Raw genomic sequence first — 24,598 nt, 5'->3', positions numbered from 1 at the left:
CACTATATCGTTAGCGGATGTGTCTCGTGCAGCAATGGTAGCGGCGCTGAGGGGTTGCCGCGTTTGAATTTTGTACGGATAGAGGTGAAACCTCTGGCGCATGAGACGATACGTGGACGTTGGCGTCATTTGGACCGCAGCTGCAACACGGCGAACGGAAACCCGAGGCCGCTGTTGGATCACCTGCTGCACTAGCTGCGCGTTGCCCTCTGTGGTTGCCGTACGCGGTCGCCCTACTTTTCCAGCACGTTCATCCGTCACGTTCCCAGTCCGTTGAAATTTTTCAAACAGATCCTTTATTGTATCGCTTTTCGGTCCTTTGGTTACATTAAACCTCCGTTGAAATCTTCGTCTTGTTGCAACAACACTGTGTTCTAGGCGGTGGAATTCCAACACCAGAAAAATCCTCTGTTCTAAGGAATAAACCATGTTGTCTACAGCACACTTGCACGTTGTGAACAGTACACGCTTACAGCAGAAAGACGACGTACAGAATGGCGCATCCACAGACTGCGTTGTCTTCTATATCTTTCACATCACTTGCAGCGCCATCTGTTGTTGAAAATTGTAACTACTGTAATTTCGAAAGTTTGTCCGCCTGAAAATGTACTGTTGTCCCAAGCATATTGCAACAAACGGTGTATTTCTATCGCTGCTCGTTTAGTTTTTATTGCCGTTTCAAATATACCGGTCATTTTTGAAACACCCTGTATATTCACTGCATCTCCAGTTCCCCTCACAGATAGCGACCACCACCAGACATGTTGATCTTAAATCGAGACTGTTGTTAAATCTGTGTTCCAAGGGCTTATTTTCTTTTCTTTTTTTCTTTTTTGTTTTCTTTTTATTTTTTTTGCAGCTATGAGTTATTGTCATTAAGTTCGTAATCCTATACGTATTATACACTGAAGAGCCAAATAAACTGGTACACCTTCCTAATATCGTGTAGGGCCCTCGAGAGTACACAGAAGTGCCACAAAACATCGCGTGGCATGGACTCGGCTAATGTCTGAAGTAGTGCTGGAGGGAACTGACACCATGAACCCTGCAGGGCTGTCCATAAATCCGTAAGAGTATGAGGGGGTGGAAGATCTCTTCTGAAAAGCACACTCCAAGGCATCCCATATATGCTCAATAATGAAACTTCCTGGCAGATTAAAACTGTGTGCCCGACCGAGACTCGAGCTCGGGACCTTTGCCTTACGCGGGCAAGTGCTCTACCATCTGAGCTACCGAAGTACGACTCACGCCCGGTCCTCACAGATTTACTTCTGCCAGTATCTCGTCTCCTGCCCTCCAAACTCCGCTGCAGAGTGAAAATCTCATTCTGGAAACATCCCCCAAGCTGTGGCTAAGCCATGTCTCCGCAGTTTCGTTTCTTTCAGGAGTGCTAGTTCTGCAAGGTTCGCAGGAGAGCTTCTGTAAAGTTTGGAAGGTAGGAGACGAGATACCGGCAGAAGTAAAGCTGTGAGGACCGAGCGTGAGTCGTGCTTCGGTAGCTCAGATGGTAGAGCACTTGCCCGCCAAAGGCAAAGGTCCCGAGTTCGAGTCTCGTTCGGGCACACAGTTTTAATCTGCCAGGAAGTTTCACATCAGCGCACACTCTACTGCAGAGTGAAGATCTCATTCTATGCTCAATAATGTTCATGTCTGGAAAGTTTGGTGGCCAGCGGATGTGTTTAAAATCAGAAGGGTGTTTCTAGAGCAACTCTGTAGCGATTCTGGACGTATGTCCTGTCGCATTGTCCTGCTGCAATTGCCCAAGTCTGTCGGAATGCACAATTGACATGAATTTATGCAGCTAATCAGACAGGATGCCTACGTACGTGTCAACTGTCAGAGTCTTATGTAGACGTATCAGGGGTCCCATATCACTCCAACTGCACATGCCCCACACCATTATAGAACCTCCATCAGCTTGAGTAGTCCCCTGCTGACATGCAGGGTCCATGTTGATCCGCCAGATGATATTTGAAAGGAGACTCGTCCGACCAGGTACCATGTTTCCGGGCATTAGCAGTCCAATGTCGGTGTTGTCGGGCCCAGGCGAGGCGTAAAGCTTTGTGTCGTGCAGTCATCAAGGGTAAACGATTGGGCGTTCGGCTTCGAAAACCCATATCGATGATGTTTCGTTGTGTTGTTCGCAAGCTGACACTTGTTGATGAAATGAACTGTCGTGTGACTACGGCCTCCCGTCGGGTGGACTGGTCGCCTGGTGCAACTCTTTTTAGTTGACGCCACTTCAGCGACTTGCATGTCAATGGGGGTGATATGATGATGAAGACAACACAACACCCAGTCCCTGAGCGGAGAGAATCTCCGACCCAGACGGGAATCGAATCCGTACCCCTTTGCATGACATCCTGCCGCACTGACCACTCAGCTATCGAGACGGACATACTTGTTGATGTTCAGCACTAAAATCTGCACCAGTTTGCGGAAGGGTTGCACTTCCGTCACTTTGAACGATTCTCTTCAGTCGTCGTTGATCGATTTGATGTTTTACCGGATTCGTGATATTGACGGTACACTCGTGAAATGATCGTACAGGAAAATCGCCACTTCATCGCTACCTCGGAGATGCTTTGTCCCATCGCTCGTGCGCCGGCTAAAACACCATGTTCAAACGCAGTCAAATCATGGTAACCTGCCATAGTAGCGGCAGTAACCGATCTAGCAACTGCACCGGTTACTTGTTGTCTTATATACGCATTGCCTACCGGATCACCGTATTCTGCCTGTTTACATACCTCTGTATTTGAATACACATGATTGTGCGTGCACATGTCGCCTTAACATAGAGACAGAAGAGACGCGATAGGGGACTTTAATTTACACTGAAACGCTTCAGTGTAAATTCAAGTCCCCTACCGCATCTCTTCTGTCTCTATGTTAAGGCTACATGTGCACGTACATTTACATTTACCCCACAAGCCACTGTACGGTGCTTTTCAGAGGGTACGTTGTATCACTACTAGATATTTCCGTTCCAGATCCACCTGCAAACAGAGCGAGAAAAAATCGACTGTCTGTATGTCTCCGTACGGCCCGTAATCCCTCTTATCTTATGTTCGTGGCCCTTATACGAAATATACGTTGGCCGCAGTAGAACTGCTATGCAGTCACCTTCAAATACCGGTTTCCTAAACTTTCTCAATAGCTTTCCTCGACGAACGTCTTCTTCCTTACAGGGATTGCCGGCCGGAGTGGCCGTGCGGTTCTAGGCGCTACAGTCCGGAAGCGCGAGACCGCTACGGTCGCAGGTTGGAATCCTGCCTCGGGCATGGATGTGTGTGATGTCCTTAGGTTAGTTAGGTTTAAGTAGTTCTAAGTTCTAGGGGACTGATGACCTGAGAAGTTGAGTCCCATAGTGCTCAGAGCATTTGAACCATTTGAACCTTACAGGGATTCCCATTCGAGTTCCAGAAGCATTTCCCTAATGCTTGCGTGTTATGGAACTTACTGGCAGCAAATCTAGCAGCCAGGTACTCAGTTGCTTCGAAATCTTCTCTTAACACTTTGGTGGAGATCCCATGCACTAGAGCAGTATTCGAGAATGCGGTCCACTAGTGTTCTGTATTATGTCTCCTTGGCTCTCCCAATAAACCGAAGGCGACCATTCACCTCCTCTCCTACAATATTTATATAGTTGTTCCATTTCATATCGCCTTGCAACGTTACGCCTCGATATTTAATCGACCTGAATGTGTCAAGTAGCACACTACTAATGCTGTATTCGAACATTACAGCATTTTTCTTCCTACTCATTAGCATCAGCTTACATTTTTATATATATACAGCTAGCTGCCATTCATCACACCTGCCTCAGGAACTACTGTAGGGATTTTGATACTGTTTTCACTAATAGACAAACTGATGTATGATAAATACTTATGTATGCAATTTATAAATATTTCGTGCTAACTGGATGAGCTATGATGATATTTGTCACTTAAGTTAAGCATCCTGAGAAGTTTCCAGGCCTGAGCTGCTAAATTCGTTTAGTTATACGAAAAAAGTTGTCCTGCTGTAAATACTTAGTGTTAGTCTTACGAAGCCAGGGGGCTCGTTAGTATCTATAAAAACAGCAAGAGTGGGTTGTACTATATCACAACTTTTTCATACAATTTAGGAATCTCTAACAACAGTTACATTTTTTGGGTCTTTCTTACGTTGTCGTTTTCAATGGACACTTTTATGCCAATAAGTAGATACTTTTTAAAAGAAACTTTTTAGTGTGGAAACAATATTGCAATTAACATCATTTCCTTACATGATCTGCCACAATCTCTTTATAATTACTTAATTGCTTGGTAGGCTCCTTAATTATGCCCACGAAGAAGGTTTGTTGCATCGGGTGCACACACTATTGGTCCGCCTCCGCAGCGTCGTCATGCGACGAAAACTCTAATATATACAGTTGCTTCTTTATGGCACCAAATGATGAAAAGATTTGGAGCTGTGTCAGGAACCTATGGTGGCTGCTCCCGCAGTCTATATTCGGAATACACTGAATTGTTTTCCAGTTGTATGAGAGTCACCATAATTCTAAGGTAAACTCATACCTTTTGATAGCATCCCTCTCCTCTTCGTTTCGATATCGGGTTTCAGATTATGTCCTGTGATCGCGATGGCCACTTGGTTGTTCCATCACATCGTCTGCATCGCTGTGGAAATGCTCGATCCTGGAAGTCATGTAACCTTCCGTGTGGTGGTGCAATCATCTTGCTACACTCCTGGAAATTGAAATAAGAACACCGTGAATTCATTGTCCCAGGAAGGGGAAACTTTATTGACACATTCCTGGGGTCAGATACATCACATGATCACACTGACAGAACCACAGGCACATAGACACAGGCAACAGAGCATGCACAATGTCGGCACTAGTACAGTGTATATCCACCTTTCGCAGCAATGCAGGCTGCTATTCTCCCATGGAGACGATCGTAGAGATGCTGGATGTAGTCCTGTGGAACGGCTTGCCATGCCATTTCCACCTGGCGCCTCAGTTGGACCAGCGTTCGTGCTGGACGTGCAGACCGCGTGAGACGACGCTTCATCCAGTCCCAAACATGCTCAATGGGGGACAGATCCGGAGATCTTGCTGGCCAGGGTAGTTGACTTACACCTTCTAGAGCACGTTGGGTGGCACGGGATACATGCGGACGTGCATTGTCCTGTTGGAACAGCAAGTTCCCTTGCCGGTCTAGGAATGGTAGAACGATGGGTTCGATGACGGTTTGGATGTACCGTGCACTATTCAGTGTCCCCTCGACGATCACCAGTGGTGTACGGCCAGTGTAGGAGATCGCTCTCCACACCATGATGCCGGGTGTTGGCCCTGTGTGCCTCGGTCGTATGCAGTCCTGATTGTGGCGCTCACCTGCACGGCGCCAAACACGCATACGACCATCATTGGCACCAAGGCAGAAGCGACTCTCATCGCTGAAGACAACACGTCTCCATTCGTCCCTCCATTCACGCCTGTCGCGACACCACTGGAGGCGGGCTGCACGATGTTGGGGCGTGAGCGGAAGACGGCCTAACGGTGTGCGGGACCGTAGCCCAGCTTTATGGAGACGGTTGCGAATGGTCCTCGCCGATACCCCAGGAGCAACAGTGTCCCTAATTTGCTGGGAAGTGGCGGTGCGGTCCCCTACGGCACTGCGTATGATCCTACGGTCTTGGCGTGCATCCGTGCGTCGCTGCGGTCCGGTCCCAGGCCGACGGGCACGTGCACCTTCCGCCGACCACTGGCGACAACGTCGATGTACTGTGGAGACCTCACGCCCCACGTGTTGAGCAATTCAGCGGTACGTCCACCCGGCCTCCCGCATGCCCACTATACGCCCTCGCTCAAAGTCCGTCAACTGCACATACGGTTCACGTCCACGCTGTCGCGGCATGCTACCAGTGTTAAAGACTGCGATGGAGCTCCGTATGCCACGGCAAACTGGCTGACACTGACGGCGGCGGTGCACAAATGCTGCGCAGCTAGCGCCATTCGACGGCCAACACCGCGGGTCCTGGTGTGTCCGCTGTGCCGTGCGTGTGATCATTGCTTGTACAGCCCTCTCGCAGTGTCCGGAGCATGTATGGTGGGTCTGACACACCGGTGTCAATGTGTTCTTTTTTCCATTTCCAGGAGTGTAGATGATAGCATTTTGCTTGAAGGGGAAGAAGGTGACGGACAGAAAATTGCACAAACATGTCGAGATAATCGGTTCCTCTTACTGTTTATTCCATGAAGAAATACGGCCCACCTATACTGCTTTTGCCGCGCGGAGTGGCCGTGCGGTTTGAGGCGCCATGTCACGGACTGAGCAGCCCCTCCCGCCGGAGGTTCGAGTCCTCCCTCGGGCATGGGTGTGTGTGTGTTGTTCATAGCATAAGTTAGTTTAAGTTAATTTAAGTAGTGTGTAAGTCTAGGGAGTGATGACCTCAGCTGTTTGGTCCCTTAGGAACTCACACACATTTGAAGATATACTGATTTTCAACAGTGTACACCAAGGTGGGAATTTAAGGAGATGGGACTTGGATAAACTGAAAGAACCATAGGTTGTACAGAGTTTCAGGGAGAGCATAAGGGAACAATTGACAGGAATGGGGGAAAGAAATACAGTAGAAGAAGAATGGGTAGCTTTGAGGGATGAAGTAGTGAAGGCAGCAAAGGATCAAGTAGGTAAAAAGACGAGGTCTAGTAGAAATCCTTGGGTAACAGAAGAAATATTGAATTTAATTGATGAAAGGAGAAAATATAAAAATGCAGTAAATGAAGCAGGCAAAAAGGAATACAAACGTCTCAAAAATGAGATCGACAGGAAGTGCAAAATGGCTAAGCAGGGATGGCTAGAGGACAAATGTAAGGATGTAGAGGCTTATCTCACTAGTGGTAAGATAGATACTGCCAACAGGAAAATTAAAGAGACCTTTGGAGATAAGAGAACGACTTGTATGAATATCAAGAGCTCAGATGGAAACCCAGTTCTAAGCAAGGAAGGGAAAGCAGAAAGGTGGAAGGAGTATATAGAGGGTCTATACAAGGGTGATGTACTTGAGGACAATATTATGGAAATGGAAGAGGATGTAGATGAAGATGAAATGGGAGATACGATACTGCGTGAAGAGTTTGACAGAGCACTGAAAGACCTGAGTGGAAACAAGGCCCCCGTAGTAGACAACATTCCATTGGAACTACTGACGGCCTTGGGAGAGCCAGTCCTGACAAAACTCTACCATCTGGTGAGCAAGATGTATGAAACAGGCGAAATACCCTCAGACTTCAAGAAGAATATAATAATTCCAATCCCAAAGAAAGCAGGTGTTGACAGATGTGAAAATTACCGAACCATCAGTTTAATAAGTCACAGCTGCAAAATACTAACACGAATTCTTTACAGACGAATTGAAAAACTAATAGAAGCCAACCTCGGGGAAGATCAGTTTGGATTCCGTAGAAACACTGGAACACGTGAGGCAATACTGACCTTACGACTTATCTTAGAAGAAAGATTAAGGAAAGGCAAACCTACGTTTCTAGCATTTGTAGACTTAGAGAAAGCTTTTGACAATGTTGACTGGAATACTCTCTTTCAAATTCTAAAGGTGGCAGGGGTAAAATACAGGGAGCGAAAGGCTATTTACAATTTGTACAGAAACCAGATGGCAGTTATAAGAGTCGAGGGACATGAAAGGGAAGCAGTGGTTGGGAAGGGAGTAAGACAGGGTTGTAGCCTCTCCCCGATGTTATTCAATCTGTATATTGAGCAAGCAGTAAAGGAAACAAAAGAAACATTCGGAGTAGGTATTAAAATCCATGGAGAAGAAATAAAAAGTTTGAGGTTCGCCGATGACATTGTAATTCTGTCAGAGACAGCAAAGGACTTGGAAGAGCAGTTGAATGGAATGGACAGTGTCTTGAAAGGAGGATATAAGATGAACATCAACAAAAGCAAAACGAGGATAATGGAATGTAGTCGAATTAAGTCGGGTGATGCTGAGGGGATTAGATTAGGAAATGAGACACTTAAAGTAGTAAAGGAGTTTTGCTATTTGGGGAGCAAAGTAACTGATGATGGTCGAAGTAGAGAGGATATAAAATGTAAACTGGCAATGGCAAGGAAAGCGTTTCTGAAGAAGAGAAATTTGTTAACATCGAGTATAGATTTAAGTGTCAGGAAGTCATTTCTGAAAGTATTTGTATGGAGTGTAGCCATGTATGGAAGTGAAACATGGACGATAAATAGTTTGGACAAGAAGAGAATAGAAGCTTTCGAAATGTGGTGCTACAGAAGAATGCTGAAGATTAGATGGGTAGATCACATAACTAATGAGGAAGTACTGAATAGGATTGGGGAGAAGAGAAGTTTGTGGCACAACTTGACCAGAAGACGGGATCGGTTGGTAGGACATGTTCTGAGGCATCAAGGGATCACCAATTTAGTACTGGAGGGCAGCGTGGAGGGTAAAAATCGTAGAGGGAGACCAAGAGATGAATACACTAAGCAGATTCAGAAGGATGTAGGTTGCAGTAGGTACTGGGAGATGAAGAAGCTTGCACAGGATAGAGTAGCATGGAGAGCTGCATCAAACCAGTCTCAGGACTGAAGACCACAACAACAACACACCACACTTGAACGTTACGTAGTCCCTGACATGTTTCAGGAAACTACGGAGGTTTCCCGAACCCCAGATGTAAATTTGGTGCCGACTAATCTTCTCACATATGTGGACGGCTGCTTTGTCAAAGAAAACGAATATTTCCAGATAGTTCAGATTTTGCACGCGACCAGGTGCTACATCTCAGTAGCAAATTCGTGGTGAAGCTGAAAGTCGTTTCGCTTCAGTGCTTGCACTATCTGAACTTTTTAAGCGTGCAGTCGAAGTCGTTTATGCAGCAACTTGTGAACTGTTGAGCCAGAGACCTTGCTCAGAGAAGTGACTTTGATGGGCTCCTTTAAAAGTTTCTCTGATCTCTACTATTTCATCAGATGTGCGCTCTCTGCCAGAAAGTGATTGTCTTTATACATCGCCAAGGCCAGTAATTTGTCGTACCAAGCCTTAATCAACAAAAAAGCTGGTGGTTTCCGTTGAAATTCATGTCGTGAATTTCTTTGGACAGCAAAGGATGATTTCCTTTGCATATACCACGTAATGGAGATTAGGCTCTATCTTCGGGTGTCGTCATTTCTGGTAATTATTTAGTACCTGAATCGATACAAAAGAAATCCTTTGGGGAAAAAAGGCAAAACTTTTTGATTTGCTCTATATGGTGCTGCAAACCAGAAGTACCTAAACACCATCATTTTGCGTTTTCAAATCAGGGAGATTTCTTGTGGAGACCCTGTAGTCCACACCGTTCGGCCATTAACAGTGTAATGACTCAGCAGTGGGCCTTTCTTATTAGAAAACATTGCTATCATCAACCTTCCCGCAGAAGGACTGTTTTTGGCGTAGATGAAAATGGATGCTTCCACACCACGCTCTGCCGCTTACTCTGGTTGGCTGTGATGGACACACCTCTCACTAAAGCTTACTATGCGACTGACGTAATCTTTTAGTTCCTTTTCAAATCGCCATCAGCGATTTCCACAGTTCCAGATGTCCCTACTTGTGTTTGTCCGTCAGCTGGCGTAGTAGCCAACAAGCACTAACTCTGCGGTAGTCAGAGAATCGTGGCGATTGGAAGTGCAGGAGTGTGACAAATGTTCAACTCATGCGCTAGGCTTTCCTCTGTGGTGTTTTGTAGCTACACATTGTATGCATAGCCTTCATACTCTGTAACTCATTGTAGTCATTCGTAGAGGGAGATGGTGGGTGCCAAATAAGTTCTGTTTAGTACCAATTACTGTCCATCAAATGGTGCGAACGCCACCAGCTGAGACACATGCGGGCGGTGGAGATCAGAAACGGCACGAATACAAGGTTAATTTTGACTTATTGTGTGCATACACAAACAAAAATAAACACTCACAGAAACATACACACAGATATTCCAGTACATAGACATGCAGTATATACACTGAAGCGCCAAAGAAAATGGTATAGGCATGCGTATTCAAATACAGAGGTGTGTAAACAGGCAGAATACTGCGCTGCGGTCGGCAACGACTATATAAGATAACACGTGTTCGGCGCAGCTACTGCTACTACAATGGCAAGTTACCAAGATTTAAATCACGTTGAACGTTGTGTTACAGTCGGTGCACGAGCGATGGGACGCAGCACCTCCGAGACAGCCTTAATCAACGTGACTGACGCGCAACCCTTCTGCAAAATTGCTACAGATTTCAATTCTAGACCGTCAACAAGTGTCAGGTGCAAACCATTCAACAAAACATCATCGATATGTTTTTCCGCAGCCGAAGGCCCTCTCACGTATCCTTGATGATTGCACGACAGAAAGCTTCGCGCATTGCCTGGGCCCGTTAACAAAATGGTTCAAATGGCTCTGAGCACTATGTGACTTAACATTTGAGGTCATCAGTCCCCTAGAACTTAGAACTACTTAAACCTAAATAACCTAAGGACATCACACATATCCACGCCCGAGGCAGCATTCGAACCTGCGACCGTAGTAGTCACACGGTTCCAGACTGAAGCGCCTAAGACCGCTCGGCCACACCGGCTGGCGGCCCGTTAACACCGACGTTGGAATGCTCATGACTGGAAACATGTTGCCTGGTCAGACAAGTCTCATTTCAAATTGTATGGAGCGGATAGACGTGTACGGGTCTGGAGAAACCTCATGAATCCATGGACCCTGCATGTCAACAGGGAACTGTTCAAGCTGGTGGAGGGACTATAATGGTGTGGGGCGTGTGCAGTTGGAGTGATATGGGACCCCTGTTTCGTCTAAATACGACTCTGACAGGTGACCCGTACGTAAGCATCCCGTATGGTCACCTGCATCCATTCATGTCCATTGTGCGTTCCGACAGACTTGGACTATTCCAGCAGGAAATGAGACACCCCACACGTCCAGAACTGCTACTGAATGGTTCCAGGAACACTCATCTGAGTTTGAACATTGTAAGCTTATTTGTCCGTCGCTGACATAGAAGACTACAAACGTTCTTTCCTTCCCGTCTGGGCAAGCTGTGCAGTGGTTGGTTGGTTGGTTTGGGGAAGGAGACCAGACAGCGAGGTCATCGGTCTCATCGGATTAGGGAAGGACGGGGAAGGAAGTCGGCCGTGCCCTTTGAAAGGAACCATCCCGGCATTTGCCTGGAGCGATTTAGGGAAATCACGGAAAACCTAAATCAGGATGGCCGGACGCGGGATTGAACCGTCGTCCTCCCGAATGCGAGTCCAGTGTCTAGCCACTGCGCCACCTCTCTCGGTAAGCTGTGCAGTGACTAGAGTACATGTAAAGCTTACTGGGATAGGGTAAATGCTAGCTACAATGAAGTCGATAAGTCGATTGTATTATTGGCATTTTAATTTGATATTCCCCACAACTGACAAAATTTAAAAAAATAAATGTGAATCTCTTTGTTCACCCACACACTCCTGAGAATGGCACATAAACTATTTGCAATTACGCGCCCCTATTACCGGGAGCTGCGTTGATAAATACTGGGCACGTCGCACGAATAACTACCAGATCAAGAATATTAGGTAAGTTGTTGGAAGTGGTTAAGCGTTGGTGAAAATCTCACTTCTGAGCACTTCTGAGCACACAAAGAGCTCTAACCGCAGAACTCTGCACGGAACACTGCGTTGGTGCAGTGCTGCGATACAGACCGTATATCTCCCTTCGAAGACGATGGCCAAGACACCGTCTCCAAGTCCGTATCGCTCGATGGCTGAAGGCGAAGTCCTCTCTCCACAAATCTCCTGTCTGCCACGCGTACGAACGCGGCGGAAGAATACTCAGTTTCGGCCAATGTGGAACGCTCTATCATCGCCGAAATCCATCCAACGGCATTTCTGAGATCTACCCAACGATCGAGTAGGTCATAACGCCCGTAGGCAATCGAAATTCCCGTCTTCGCCACGTGTTGCCCAGCACAGCTGGCTCCGGATGCAGGGCTATCCCCAAAAGCGCCGTATTGTCCTGCGTTTCCGGTGGCCCCTCTACCTGCCGCCCACGGCGGCCCGGCGAGCTACGGCCATCTGCAGACTTTATGTTCCACAATTCTCGACTTCCGACACTTTTCAGCAACGCTTTAAATTAGTGACTTAATCATGCAGACATGCAGGGAATACTGCTAAAGAGTGCCTCATATTTATCATAATTCAAAAAAGTATTAATCTGATGCCCTTGCCAGTCCCTTTATTATTAATACTAACGTTGGTAAGCTAACGTGTAAGTGCCCATGTCCTGTCACCTTACAACACATCCGCTGGCCATCAAACTCCCGAGACATGAAATGTATTGATCATATCTAGGAATCCTTGCAGTGTGCTGTTCAGAAGAGCGCTCCATCCCCTCGTACTCTTACGGGACAGCCCTGCAGGATTCATGGTGTCAATTACCTCCTTCACTACTTCAGACATTAGTCGAGTGAATGGTCGGCCAGTGTGGCCGAGCGGTTATAGGCGCTTCAGTCTGGAACCGCGCGACCACTGGCCGGCCGGGTTGGCCGAGCGGTTCTAGGCGCTACAGTCTGGAACCGCGCGACCGCTCCGGTCGCAGGTTCGAATCCTGCCTCGGGCATGGATGTGTGTGATGTCCTTACGTTGGTTAGGTTTAAGTAGTTCTAAGTTCTAGGGGACTGATGACCTCAGAAGTTAAGTCCCATAGTGCTCAGAGCCATTTCGCGGGACCACTATGGTCGCCGGTTCGAATCATGCCTCGGGCGTGGATGTTTGTGATGTCCTTAGGTTAGTTAGGTTTAAGTAGTTCTAAGTTGTAGGGGACTGATGATGGTTCAAATTGATCTGAGCAATATCGGACTCAACTTCTGAGGTCATTAGTCCCCTAGAACTTAGAACTAGTTAAACCTCACTAACCTAAAGACATCACACACATCCATGCCCCAGGCAGGATTCAAACCTGCGACCGTAGGGGTCGCTCGGTTCCAGACTGCAGCGCCTAGAACCCCACGGCCACTTCGGCCGGCTGGGGACTGATGACCTCAGATGTTAAGTCCCATAGTGCTCTGAGCCATCTGAGCCATACGAGTTCATGCCACGTCGTGTTTTGCGTCACTTCTGCGTGGTCGCGGTTGCCCTACGTGATATTAGGAAGGTGTAGCAGTTTCTTTGGCTCTCCTGAGTACGGAATAAAATTTGTCCCAAATTGACCCCTTTGTGCTGTCTCCCGGTTCCTAAGACTTTCTCCCCTTCCACCTTGTCTGAATGGGTCAGTACAACATTTTGCGTGCTGCTTGTTAAGTGTTCAGAAATCAGTCTGTGGCTGCAGTGGGAGCAGAGGTGACGGCCGGCGTGCGCCGTGTGTTGCAGCATGGACAGCGGCGACGACCAGGTGCAGCCGTGGTACGTGGAAGGCGACCCCCCGGAGCGCAACGAGCGCGCCCGCCGCGCCTACGAGGCACTGTTGACGGTGACGGCGGCGACGCCCCGCAGCGACTCCTACCGCAGCTTCTCGCAGCAGGTGAAGGACGTGGCGCGCACCGAGCAGAACTACACGTTCGCCGGCAAGACCATCTCCACGTTCGTCACCGCCTTCTACGATGCCGTCCTGCTGTACGCCATCGCGCTCAACGAGACACTCTACCACGGCAGCGACGAGATGGATGGCCGTAACATAACCAGGAGGATGTGGAACCGCACCTTTACAGGTACCTTAAAAACAATAGTGTATTTTATTAACTGTAATTAACCGCCGGAAGATCAGTTTGGATTCCGTAGAAATATTGGAACACGTGAGGCAATACTGGCCTTACGACTTATCTTAGAAGAAAGATTAAGGAAAGGCAAACCTACGTTTCTAGCATTTGCAGACTTAGAGAAAGCTTTTGACAATGTTGACTGGAATACTCTCTTTCAAATTCTAAAGGTGGTAGGGGTAAAATACAGGGAGCGAAAGGCTATTTACAATTTGTACAGAAACCAGATGGCAGTTATAAGAGTCGAGGGGCATGAAAGGGAAGCAGTGGTTGGGAAGGGAGTGAGACAGGGTTGTAGCCTCTCCCCGATGTTATTCAATCTGTATATTGAGCAAGCAGTAAAGAAAACAAAATAAAAATTCCGATTTGGTATTAAAATCCATGGAGAAGAAAAAAAAACTTTGAGGTTCACCGATGACATTGTAATTCTGTCAGAGACAGCAAAGGACTTGCAAGAGCAGTTGAACGGAATGGACAGTGTCTTGAAAGGAGGATACAAGATCAACATCAACAAAAGCAAAATGAGGATAATGGAATGTGATCGAATTAAGTCGGGTGATGTGGAGGGAATTAGATTAGGAAATGAGACACTTAAAGTAGTAAAGGAGTTTTGCTATTTGGGGAGCAAAATAACTGATGATGGTCGAAGTAGAGAGGATATAAAATGTAGACCGGCAATGGCAAGGAAAGCGTTTCTGACGAAGAGAAATTGGTTAACATCGAGTATAGATTTAAGTGTCAGGAAGTCGTTTCTGAAAGTATTTGTATGGAGAGTAGTCATGTATGGAAGTCAAACATGGACGATAAATTGTTTGGACAAGAAGAGAATAGAAGCTTTCGAAATGTGGTGCTGCAGAAGAATGCTGAAGATTAGATGGGTGGATCACATAACTAATGAGGATGTTTTGAACAGAATTGGGGAGAACAGGAGTTTGTGGCACAACTTGACAAGAAGAAGGGACCGGTTGGTAGGACATGTTCTGAGGCATCAAGGGATCACAAATTTAGCATTGGAGGGCAGTGTGGAGGGTAAAAATCATAGAGGGAGACCAAGAGATGAATACAGTAAGCAGAGTCAGAAGGATGTAGGTGCAGGAAGTACTGGGAGATGAAGAGGCTTGCACAGGATAGAGTAGCATGGAGAGCTGCATCAAACCAGTCTCAGGAGTGAAGACCACAACAACAACAACAACAATTAACCGCCGCGCGGGGTAGCGTCTTGTCACGGTCTGCGCGGCTGCCTCCGTCGGAGGTTCGAGACCTCCCTCGGGCATTGGTGTGTGTGTTAGCCATAGCGTAAGTTAGTTTCAGTTAGATTAGCTTGGGGACCGATGACCTACGCTGTTTGGTCTCATTATATGTTATCACAAATTTACAAATTTTATTAATTTTAGCGAATTACATTGACCTCGAGATTACCCTACACTTGTTGTGTTATGCTATTTTAACCGAGGACCTAGAAACGACGGAGAGGCTCCGTCCGCGCCTCAGCCGCTGTCGTCCATAAACCTACGACGACTACCGCAGTCCACTTCAACCCTCGGCCGCCCCACACAGAACCCAGGGTTATTGTGCGGTTCGGCACCCGGTGGACCCCCCCCCCCCCCGCTCCACCTCCCCCCCCCACCCCCTGGGAACGTCTCACACCAGACGAGTGTAACCCCTACGTTTGCATGGTAGAGATCTCTCGACCGTCGGCCGTCGTAATTTAATATATTATTATTGTTATTATTATTTTGATTGTTGTCGAATTACGTGGTGGGCCATAATAAAAATGATATTTCATTCAATTTTGATTTACGATTAAATGCTTTTCTGAAGTTCTCCTTTTTAACAATATTAATCTCGAATTATTTGTTACGTTAATGAACGGGAGTAGACAACATTCCATTAGAACTACTGATGGCCTTGGGAGAACCAGTCACGAAAAACTCTACCATCTGGTGAACAAGATGTATGAGACAGGCGAAATACCCACAGACTTCAAGAAGAATATAATAATTCCAATCCCAAAGAAAGCAGGTGTTGACAGATGTGAAAATTACCGAACTATCAGTTTAATAAGTCACAGCTGCAAAATACTAACGCGAATTCTTTACAGACGAATGGAAAAACTGGTAGAAGCGGACCTCGGGGAAGATCAGTTTGGATTCCGTAGAAATGTTGGAACACGTGAGGCAATACTAACCTTACGACTTATCTTAGAAGAAAGATTAAGAAAAGGCAAACCTACGTTTCTAGCATTTGTAGATTTAGAGAAAGCTTTTGACAATGTTAACTGGAATACTCTCAAATTCTGAAGGTGGCAGGGGTAAAATACAAGGAGCGAAAGGCTATTTACAATTTGTACAGAAAGCAGATGGCAGTTATAAGAGTCGAGGGCATGAAAGGGAAGCAGTGGTTGGGAAAGGAGTGAGACAGGGTTGTAGCCTCTACCCGATGTTATTCAATCTGTATATTGAGCAAGCTGTAAAGGAAACAAAAGAAAATTTCGGAGTAGGTATTAAAATTCATGGAGAAGAAGTAAAAACTTTGAGGTTCGCCGATGACATTGTAATTCTGTCAGAGACAGCAAAGGACTTGGAAGAGCAGTTGAACGGAATGGACAGTGTCTTGAAAGGAGGATATAAGATGTACATCAACAAAAGCAAAACGAGGATAATGGAATGTAGTCAAATTAAATCGGGTGATGCTGAGGGGATTAGATTAGGAAATGAGACACTTAAAGTAGTAAAGGAGTTTTGCTACTTAGGGGGCAAAATAACGGATGATGGTCGAAGTAGAGAGGATATAAAATGTAGACTGGCAATGGCAAGGAAATCGTTTCTGAAGAAGAGAAATTTGTTAACGTGGAGTATAGATTTAAGTGTCAGGAAGTTGTTTCTGAAAGTATTTGTATGGAGTGTAGCCATGTATGGAAGTGAAACATGGACGATAACCAGTTTGGACAAGAAGAGAATAGAAGCTTTCGAAATGTGGTGCTACAGAAGAATGCTGTAGATAAGGTGGGTAGATCACGTAACTAATGAGGAGGTATTGAATAGGATTGGGGAGAAGAGAAGTTTGTGGCACAACTTGACTAGAAGAAGGGATCGGTTGGTAGGACATGTTTTGAGGCATCAAGGGATCACAAATTTAGCATTGGAGGGCAGCGTGGAGGGTAAAAATCGTAAAGGGAGACCAAGAGATGAATACACTAAGCAGATTCAGAAGGATGTAGGTTGCAGTAGGTACTGGGAGATGAAGAAGCTTGCACAGGATAGAGTAGCATGGAGAGTTGCATCAAACCAGTCTCAGGACTGAAGACCACAACAACAACAATGAACGTTAGACTCACTGAATCTTAAAACATGAGCATATAAGCTGAACAATGTGATAAACTTTTCATATTAATTTCCTCGGCTAGTCAGCTCACTTTAAAGCAAAAGATTTTTAGTTATTAATTACAATTGCGGCCCACACACGCGCGAGAATATTTTTTCTTACCTCCGTTAACCATTGCATTTCAGTCGGAGTCCTGACTCTGACTCTCGGCTGTGGTACTGAAAATAAGAACCTTAAAGCTACGTATTTTCTGCAACGTCGGGCGCCTGTGGAGAGGAATGAATATTATGTTAATAGCGGGCGAGTTTTTCGCTTCCGCTAAATTTTTATAAGTTAATATCGCCACGTAATGGCGTCGTTGGCTGCATCGGGCGCTGCGATTGTTGAACTGTAAATACTTGAATGCAGGTTAATTCAAGGAAGGCGGCCATGAAATCGGGATCACCTCTTACAAATTAAAAGTGCACAATAATATTAAATCAATATATTATCTGCTTAATTCATACAAATATGCTTAAATTTGCCAGCACTCGCAAGATGTCCGTCTACTCGCAACCAAGACAAGAGAAGAAGTGTAGACGACTAAAAAATTAACAAAAGAGCGTATCTTGTCGTCTCGTTAGATCATTTTGTTATATTTCTTTGCCCTCGAAACTTACACAGAGAAATTATTATAATGTAGAGAAAAATGTATGTTCGCCTGAGCGGCTAGTGTCCACTTATTATTCAAATTTTAAATGTCTCTTCTTTATAAATACCGTTTTCTAAGTCTTTTCGTAATATAGCACTGGGGACGCTATATAGAGTAATGGTGGTGTACGCCTAAGTGGAGAACTTGTTTGCACAGCAATCGCCGATATAGTGTAGCTGAGGCGGAATAAGGGGAACCAGCCCGCATTCGCCGAGGCAGATGGAAAACCGCCTAAAAACCATCCACAGACTGGCCGGCTCACCGGACCTCGACCCAAGTCCGCCGAGCGGATTCGTGCCGGGAACCAGGCGTTAGACCGCACGGCAAACCGGGCGGCCTTACCCTACACTTACTGCATCGTCGAACTCCCGCTACTGTCTGATAAAATTCTCTCGAGCTTCCTACCGCGGCAAGTGCTTTCAATTTTGCGACTTTAGTCAGATGGACTGCGTCTACATCTACATTTATACTCCGCAAGCCACCCAACGGTGCATGGCGGAGGGCACTTTATGTGCCACTGTCATTACCTCCCTTTTCTGTTCCAGTCGCGTATGGTTCGTGGGAAGAACGACTGCCGCAAAGCCTCCGTACGCGCTCGAATCTCTCTAATTTTACATTCGTGATCTCCTCGGGAGGTAAATGTAGGGGGAAGCAATATATTCGATACCTCATCCAGAAACGCACCCTCTCGAAACCTGGACAGCAAGCTACACCGCGTTGCAGAGCGCCTCTCTTGCAGAGTCTGCCACTTGAGTTTGCTAAACATCTCCGTAACGCTATCACGCTTACCAAATAACCCTGTGACGGAACGCGCCGCTCTTCTTTGGATCTTCTCTATCTCCTCTGTCAACCCGACCTTGTACGGATCCCACACCGATGAGCAATACTCAAGTATAGGTCGAACGAGTGTTTTGTAAGCCACCTCCTTTGTTGATTGACTACATTTTCTAAGGACTCTCCGAATTAATCTCAACCTGGTACACGCCTTACCAACAATTAATTTTATATGATCATTCCACTTCAAATCGTTCCGTACGCATACTCCCAGATATTTTACAGAAGTAACTGCTACCAGTGTTTGTTCTGCTATCATATAATCATACAATAAAGGATCCTTCTTTCTATGTATTCGCAATACATTACATTTGTCTATGTTAAGGGTCAGTTGCCACTCCCTGCACCAAGTGCCTACCCGCTGCAGATCTTCCTCCATTTCGCTGCAATTTTCTAATGCTGCAACTTCTCTGTATACTACAGCATCATCCGCGAAAAGCCACATGGAACTTCCGACACTACCTACTAGGTCATTTATATATATTGTGAAAAGCAATGGGACCATAACACTCCCCTGTGGCACGCCAGAGGTTACTTTAACGTCTGTAGACCTCTCTCCATTGAGAACAACCTGCTGTGTTCTGTTTGCTAAAAACTCTTCATTCCAGCCACACAGCTGGTCTGATATTCCGTAGGCTCTTACTTTGTTTATCAGGCGACAGTGCGGAACTGTATCAAACGCCTTCCGGAAGTCAAGGAAAATGGCATCTACCTGGGAGCCTGTATCTAATATTTTCTGGTTCTCATGAACAAATAAAGCGAGCTGGGTCTCACACAATCGCTGTTTCGGGAATCCATGTTGATTCCTACAAAGTAGATTGTGGGTTTCCAGAAATGACATGATACGCGAGCAAAAAGCATGTTCTAAAATTCTACAACAGATCGATGTCAGAGATATAGGCCTATAGTTTTGCGCATCTGCACGACCACCCTTCTTCAAAACTGGAACTGCCTGTGCTCTTTTCCAATCATTTGGAACCTTCCGTTCCTCTAAAGACTTACGGTACACAGCTGTTAGAAGGGGGGCAAGTTCTTTCGCGTACTCTGTGTAGAATCGAATTGGTATCCCGTCAGGTCCAGTGGACTTTCCTCTGTTGAGTGATTCCAGTTGCTTTTCTATTCCTTGGACACTTATTTCGATGTCAGCCATTTTTCCGTTTGTGCGAGGATTTAGAGAAGGAACTGCAGTGCGGTCTTCCTCTGTGAAACAGCTTTGGAAAAAGGTGTTTAGTATTTCAGTTTTACGCGTGTCATCCTCTGTTTCAATGCCATCATCATCCCGGAGTGTCTGGATATGCTGTTTCGAGCCACTTACTAATTTAACGTAAGACCAGAACTTCCTAGGATTTTCTGTCAAGTCGGTACATAGAATTTTACTTTCGAATTCACTGAACGCTTCTCGCATAGCCCTCCTTACGCCAACTTTGACATCGCTTAGCTTCTGTTTGTCTGAGAGGTTTTGGCTGCGTTTAAACTTGGAGTGAAGCTCTCTTTGCTGTCGCAGTAGTTTCCTAACTTTGTTGTTGTACCACGGTGGGTTTTCCCCGTCACTCACAGTTTTACTCGGCACGTACCTTTCTAAAACGCATTTTACGATTGCGTTGAACTTTTTCCATAAACACTCAACATTGTCAGTGTCGGAACAGAAATTTTCGTTTTGATTTGTTACGTAGTCTGAAATCTGCCTTCTATTACTCTTGCTAAACAGATAAACCTTCCTCCCTTTTTTTATATTCCTATTAACTTCCATATTCAGGGATGCTGCAACGGCCTTATGATCACTGATTCCCTGTTCTGCACTTACAGAGTCGAAAAGTTCGGGTCTGTTTGTTATCAGTAGGTCCAAGATGTTATCTCCACGAGTCGGTTCTCTGTTTAATTAACGTACGGGGAGATGAAGAAGCTTGCACAGGATAGAGTAGCATGGAGAGCTGCATCAAACCAGTCTCAGGACTGAAGACAACAACAACAACAACATATGCTTATATATTTCTCAACATAGTCACTATGGCGACGGGAGAGCAGTTTGTTGATACCGTCACTGTGGAATGTTTGAGTTTGTTGGTGGAGCCACCACCTCACCTCTGCTAGCACCGCTTCATCACGATCAAAGTGGTGTCCTCGACGGTGCTCTTTAAGTTTTGGGAATAGATGAAACTCGGATGGACCGAAGTCGGAATTGTATGGAAGATGATCGATGTCGATGTCAGTGAATCCACGGCCTCGGTTTGTTGCAGATGTCGCAGCTTAAAAAATGTTAAAATGTGTGTGAAATCTTATGGGACTTAACTTCTGAGGCCATCAGTCCTTAAGCTTACACACTACTTAAGCTAAATTATCCTAAGGATAAACACACACACCTATGCCCGAAGGAGGACTCGAACCTCTGCAGGGACCAGCCACACAGTCCAAGACTGCAGATGTTGCAGAGCTCATGTATGCCCCGGGATTGTCATGCTAAAGGAGAGGGTGCTCCACGCTGCACGTGTGAAATAACTTTTCGAAATCGCGGTTTCAGTTTTCGGGAGATCTCGCAATACGTTGCAGAGTTTATGGTGGTGCATTTAGGCATGAACTCCGAATGAATCACACCTTGAATTTTGCAGAATACTGCGAGCATGAGTTTGTCTGCTGATGGTATGGTCTTCATTGTCGTCCCCTGTGCCGGATATCCATTGATGTTCTCTTGTTTTCAGAGTCAAAAGACGAACTCATATTTGGCTCTGAGCACTATGGGACTTAACATCTATCGTCATCAGTCCCCTAGAACTACTTAAACCTAACTAACCTAAGGACATCACACAACACCCAGGCATCACGAGGCAGAGAAAATCCCTGACCCCGCCGGGAATCGAACCCGGGAACCCGGGCGCGGGAAGCGAGGACGCTACCGCACGACCACGAGTTGCGGACTGGACACATATTTCATCACTTGTCACAGCACGGATGTCGATGCAGTCGTCACGGTACACAGATCTAATTGTTCTATGGATTTCAATTGGAGTCACGTTTTCTGGGATTATAAACTCGACTTCAGCACGCTGTGTCTCAAGCACCGATGATCTTACGTTACATACCGCTATGATACACATTACAATTCGGAGCCCTCTAGCGGCAAGGGGTTGCAGCTTGCATCACTGAATCTGGAAAATTGGACCGATATTGAGAACAGAAAAAAAAGTCGGAGTCATTCCTTCCAGCATGCCGCCGTATGTTGAGATATTATAGGCAGTTGATGGGCATTTTTGATTCTGTGAATTAACCTACCCACTTCTTGGTATATTTTTCAGGTAAATGTTGGACCGAGGTAATTTCATGAGGTATATGTACGGTAGAATCTGTTCCCGAAAGAACAATTACCATAGATGACCATGCAGCGGCCGGCCGCGGTGGTCTAGCGGTTCTGGCGCAGCAGTCTGGAACCGCGGGACTGCTACGGTCACAGGTTCGAATCCTGCCTCGGGCATGGGTGTGTGTGATGTCCTTAGGTTAGTTAGGTTTAAGTAGTTCTAAGTTCTAGGGGACTTATGACCTAAGATGTTGAGTCCCATAGTGCTCAGAGCCATTTTTTTGACCATGCAGCTTTGCTAGAAATGAAATGATAACGCCTAATAGATGTTTGCCCATCACACTCATTACTCGTGGCAGATTAATCTACCAAGTTCCGTACGTGTTTGGGCATAGCGTGTGCGTTCTCACAAGAAGTCAATGTCCGGGAAGCCATAAGGTCTATTAGGAACACTACGAATCTAGTAGTGTGGACATGCTGGGAATGTGGGTCTCACGGGGAGCGTGTAAGTGATAAGTCGCTGCAGGCGCACTATCGTCTGTGCTCTCGGTGGCTTTTGAAACGTTTCCTTTGCTACAGAAGCAACGCACCTTGACCTTTCCGCTGCAGTGACAACACGTTTTCCTTTCTTGATGCAGAAGAAGCGTCCTTTGTGTTCAACGTTCTTTTAATGGCATAGAAGCCAGGCCGAGAAGGCAGAAATTGGCGAGCGCAAGGATGGGTTGAAGGGGAGGAAGGAGACACACAAAAAAAAAAAAAAAAAAAAAAAAAAAAAAAAAAAAAAAAAAGGTGGCTCAGATGGATAGAGCGTCTGCCATGTAAGTAGGAGATCCCGGGTTCGAGTCCCGGTAGGGGCACACATTTTGAACATGTCCCCAATGAAGTGTATCAACGTCTGTTTGCAGCTATGGTGTCCATTTAATTATCATTTCAATTTTATAAGGAACGTGTCGATAGTTGATATTTCATCATTGATCGCCACACCAAGAGACTCAAGTGTACTACTTTCCCAACAGATTTATGCAGTATCATTTAAACAGAGACAGTTTTCCTCGAGGAGAGCCAGCCACAGGAGGAATCAGCACGGTGAACGTGCCACTCGATAATGTGTCTCTAGAGATTCAAGGGAGCGGCTAATTCTCCACCGACTGGTTTCCATTCTTCTCCTTCTTCTCCTCCGCGGCGCAGAGCTGGCAAGTTTGCGCAGCAGAATGGAGCGTATTTCGGATGTGGCTGCGGCGCGTCGCGAGGGACCGAGTCCGCTGCTGCTGCTGCGAGCTGATACTGGAGGTTGGCGGACCGCCGCGCCGAGAGACGAACTTGAGCCCCGCCAATCGGATTGGTGGCCGCCTCCGGAGGCTGCCAGCTCAGTCACGCAGCGCAAAGTAGATTACGGAGACGTGCGGCCGGCTGCGGCCCGGCGCCCAACATCCGCCTGCCGCTGGAATCGGAGAAATTTTCGGCTGTTTTCCCAAGACGCCTTTGAATTTGCTTATCGTGCCAAGGAGAACGTTTGCAGTTGAGATGAAGCTGAAACATAGGGGAATGTGATCCGTTGCTTTCCGTTTCCTTCCCCTCGTCTCTTCCTTCTCTCTCCGTGTCACTCACTCATTCCGTCTCTCAACTGCCATATATCCATTCATCATCTGTTCGTAAGTGCGCGCCTCATCTAGATTTATGGGTTGTAACAGCTCGATTCAGTTTACAGTAATAAAAGATATAGAAAGAATAATTTAAAATTAAGAATAGAATTATTAGAGGGGAAAATAGTGTAGAATCAGAGTTCGGTAATTGCAGATCAAAATTATAGTATATCATCAAGTAGTTTAACGTCTAAGTACTGCAAAGCCACGGAAGCTCCATCACGGATAAAGCAGTGACGTTAAACTCTTGTGATGAAAAACCTATAAAAAGGCATGATCGTCATTATTGCGGCCTTTTTTTCCCTTGATTGTTTCGTTAAAGGGGAACCCGTGTCAGTCAGCGAGACAATAATTAGATTGGACTTTATCGTCTTAATATTCACGGTAAACTGTTAGAATATTACGGAGATTAAAAGTGATGTAGTGTACGATCTCTGACTGTTGGTAGCTACGGAGTATGAAGGGGATTTTAGGACTTTAGTGCTAAATTGGAACTTTACGGACATACAGACGACAGAAACTCAAATTATCTGCTGATACGAGTGAATTCAGAGGTACCGGTATTCAGATATTAACTTGTGGACTTTTGAAAGAGTCGTGTGCCGTTAGTTGTGAATCTGGACGCAGAGCGCGTGCATATCGGCATTTGCGGACTGTTTAGATTTCTCCAGGCTAGGAACCTTTTATATAGACCATCATCCATCACCATCTTAATCCTTGAATATAGAGTGAAAGTGAAATACAAGAGTGTTGTACTTATTTCATTTACCGAGTAGTAATCAGTGAAGGTTTTACGGAACCAATGCTATTCAGCAGTAAGTCAGCACCATCTAGCGGAAAGCGAAGGCATTAACTAACACGCTAACTGAAGTGAACGTTTACGTGTTTTAGGGACTGCTTAATATGAACTTTTGTGACTCTTCGATGTCCCCACTCCCTCCGAAAGGTGGCGCAGGCTGTCTTAATCATAAAAGGGGAGAGTTTTAGCCGGGCAAATTAGTAAATAAAAGCGATATTT

General features: G+C 45.9%; 1 protein-coding gene across 2 annotated transcripts in view; it reads left to right on the top strand.

Moving 5' to 3' along the window:
* LOC126259294 (atrial natriuretic peptide receptor 1-like) overlaps positions 1 to 24,598 on the top strand; it is a 1,315,450-nt gene that overhangs the window by 581,064 nt on the left and 709,788 nt on the right. For both annotated transcript variants that reach the window (XM_049955955.1, XM_049955954.1), the window contains exon 4: positions 13,414 to 13,751. In XM_049955955.1, coding sequence (XP_049811912.1) covers positions 13,414 to 13,751 — 338 coding nt within the window. The remainder of the gene's footprint in view (positions 1 to 13,413; positions 13,752 to 24,598) is intronic.

Source organism: Schistocerca nitens, chromosome 5, assembly GCF_023898315.1.
Source record: "Schistocerca nitens isolate TAMUIC-IGC-003100 chromosome 5, iqSchNite1.1, whole genome shotgun sequence".
NCBI classification, from domain to species: Eukaryota; Metazoa; Arthropoda; class Insecta; order Orthoptera; family Acrididae; genus Schistocerca; species Schistocerca nitens.
Note: the sequence above shows the minus strand (reverse complement) of the source record. Positions and strands in the feature narration are given on the sequence as shown.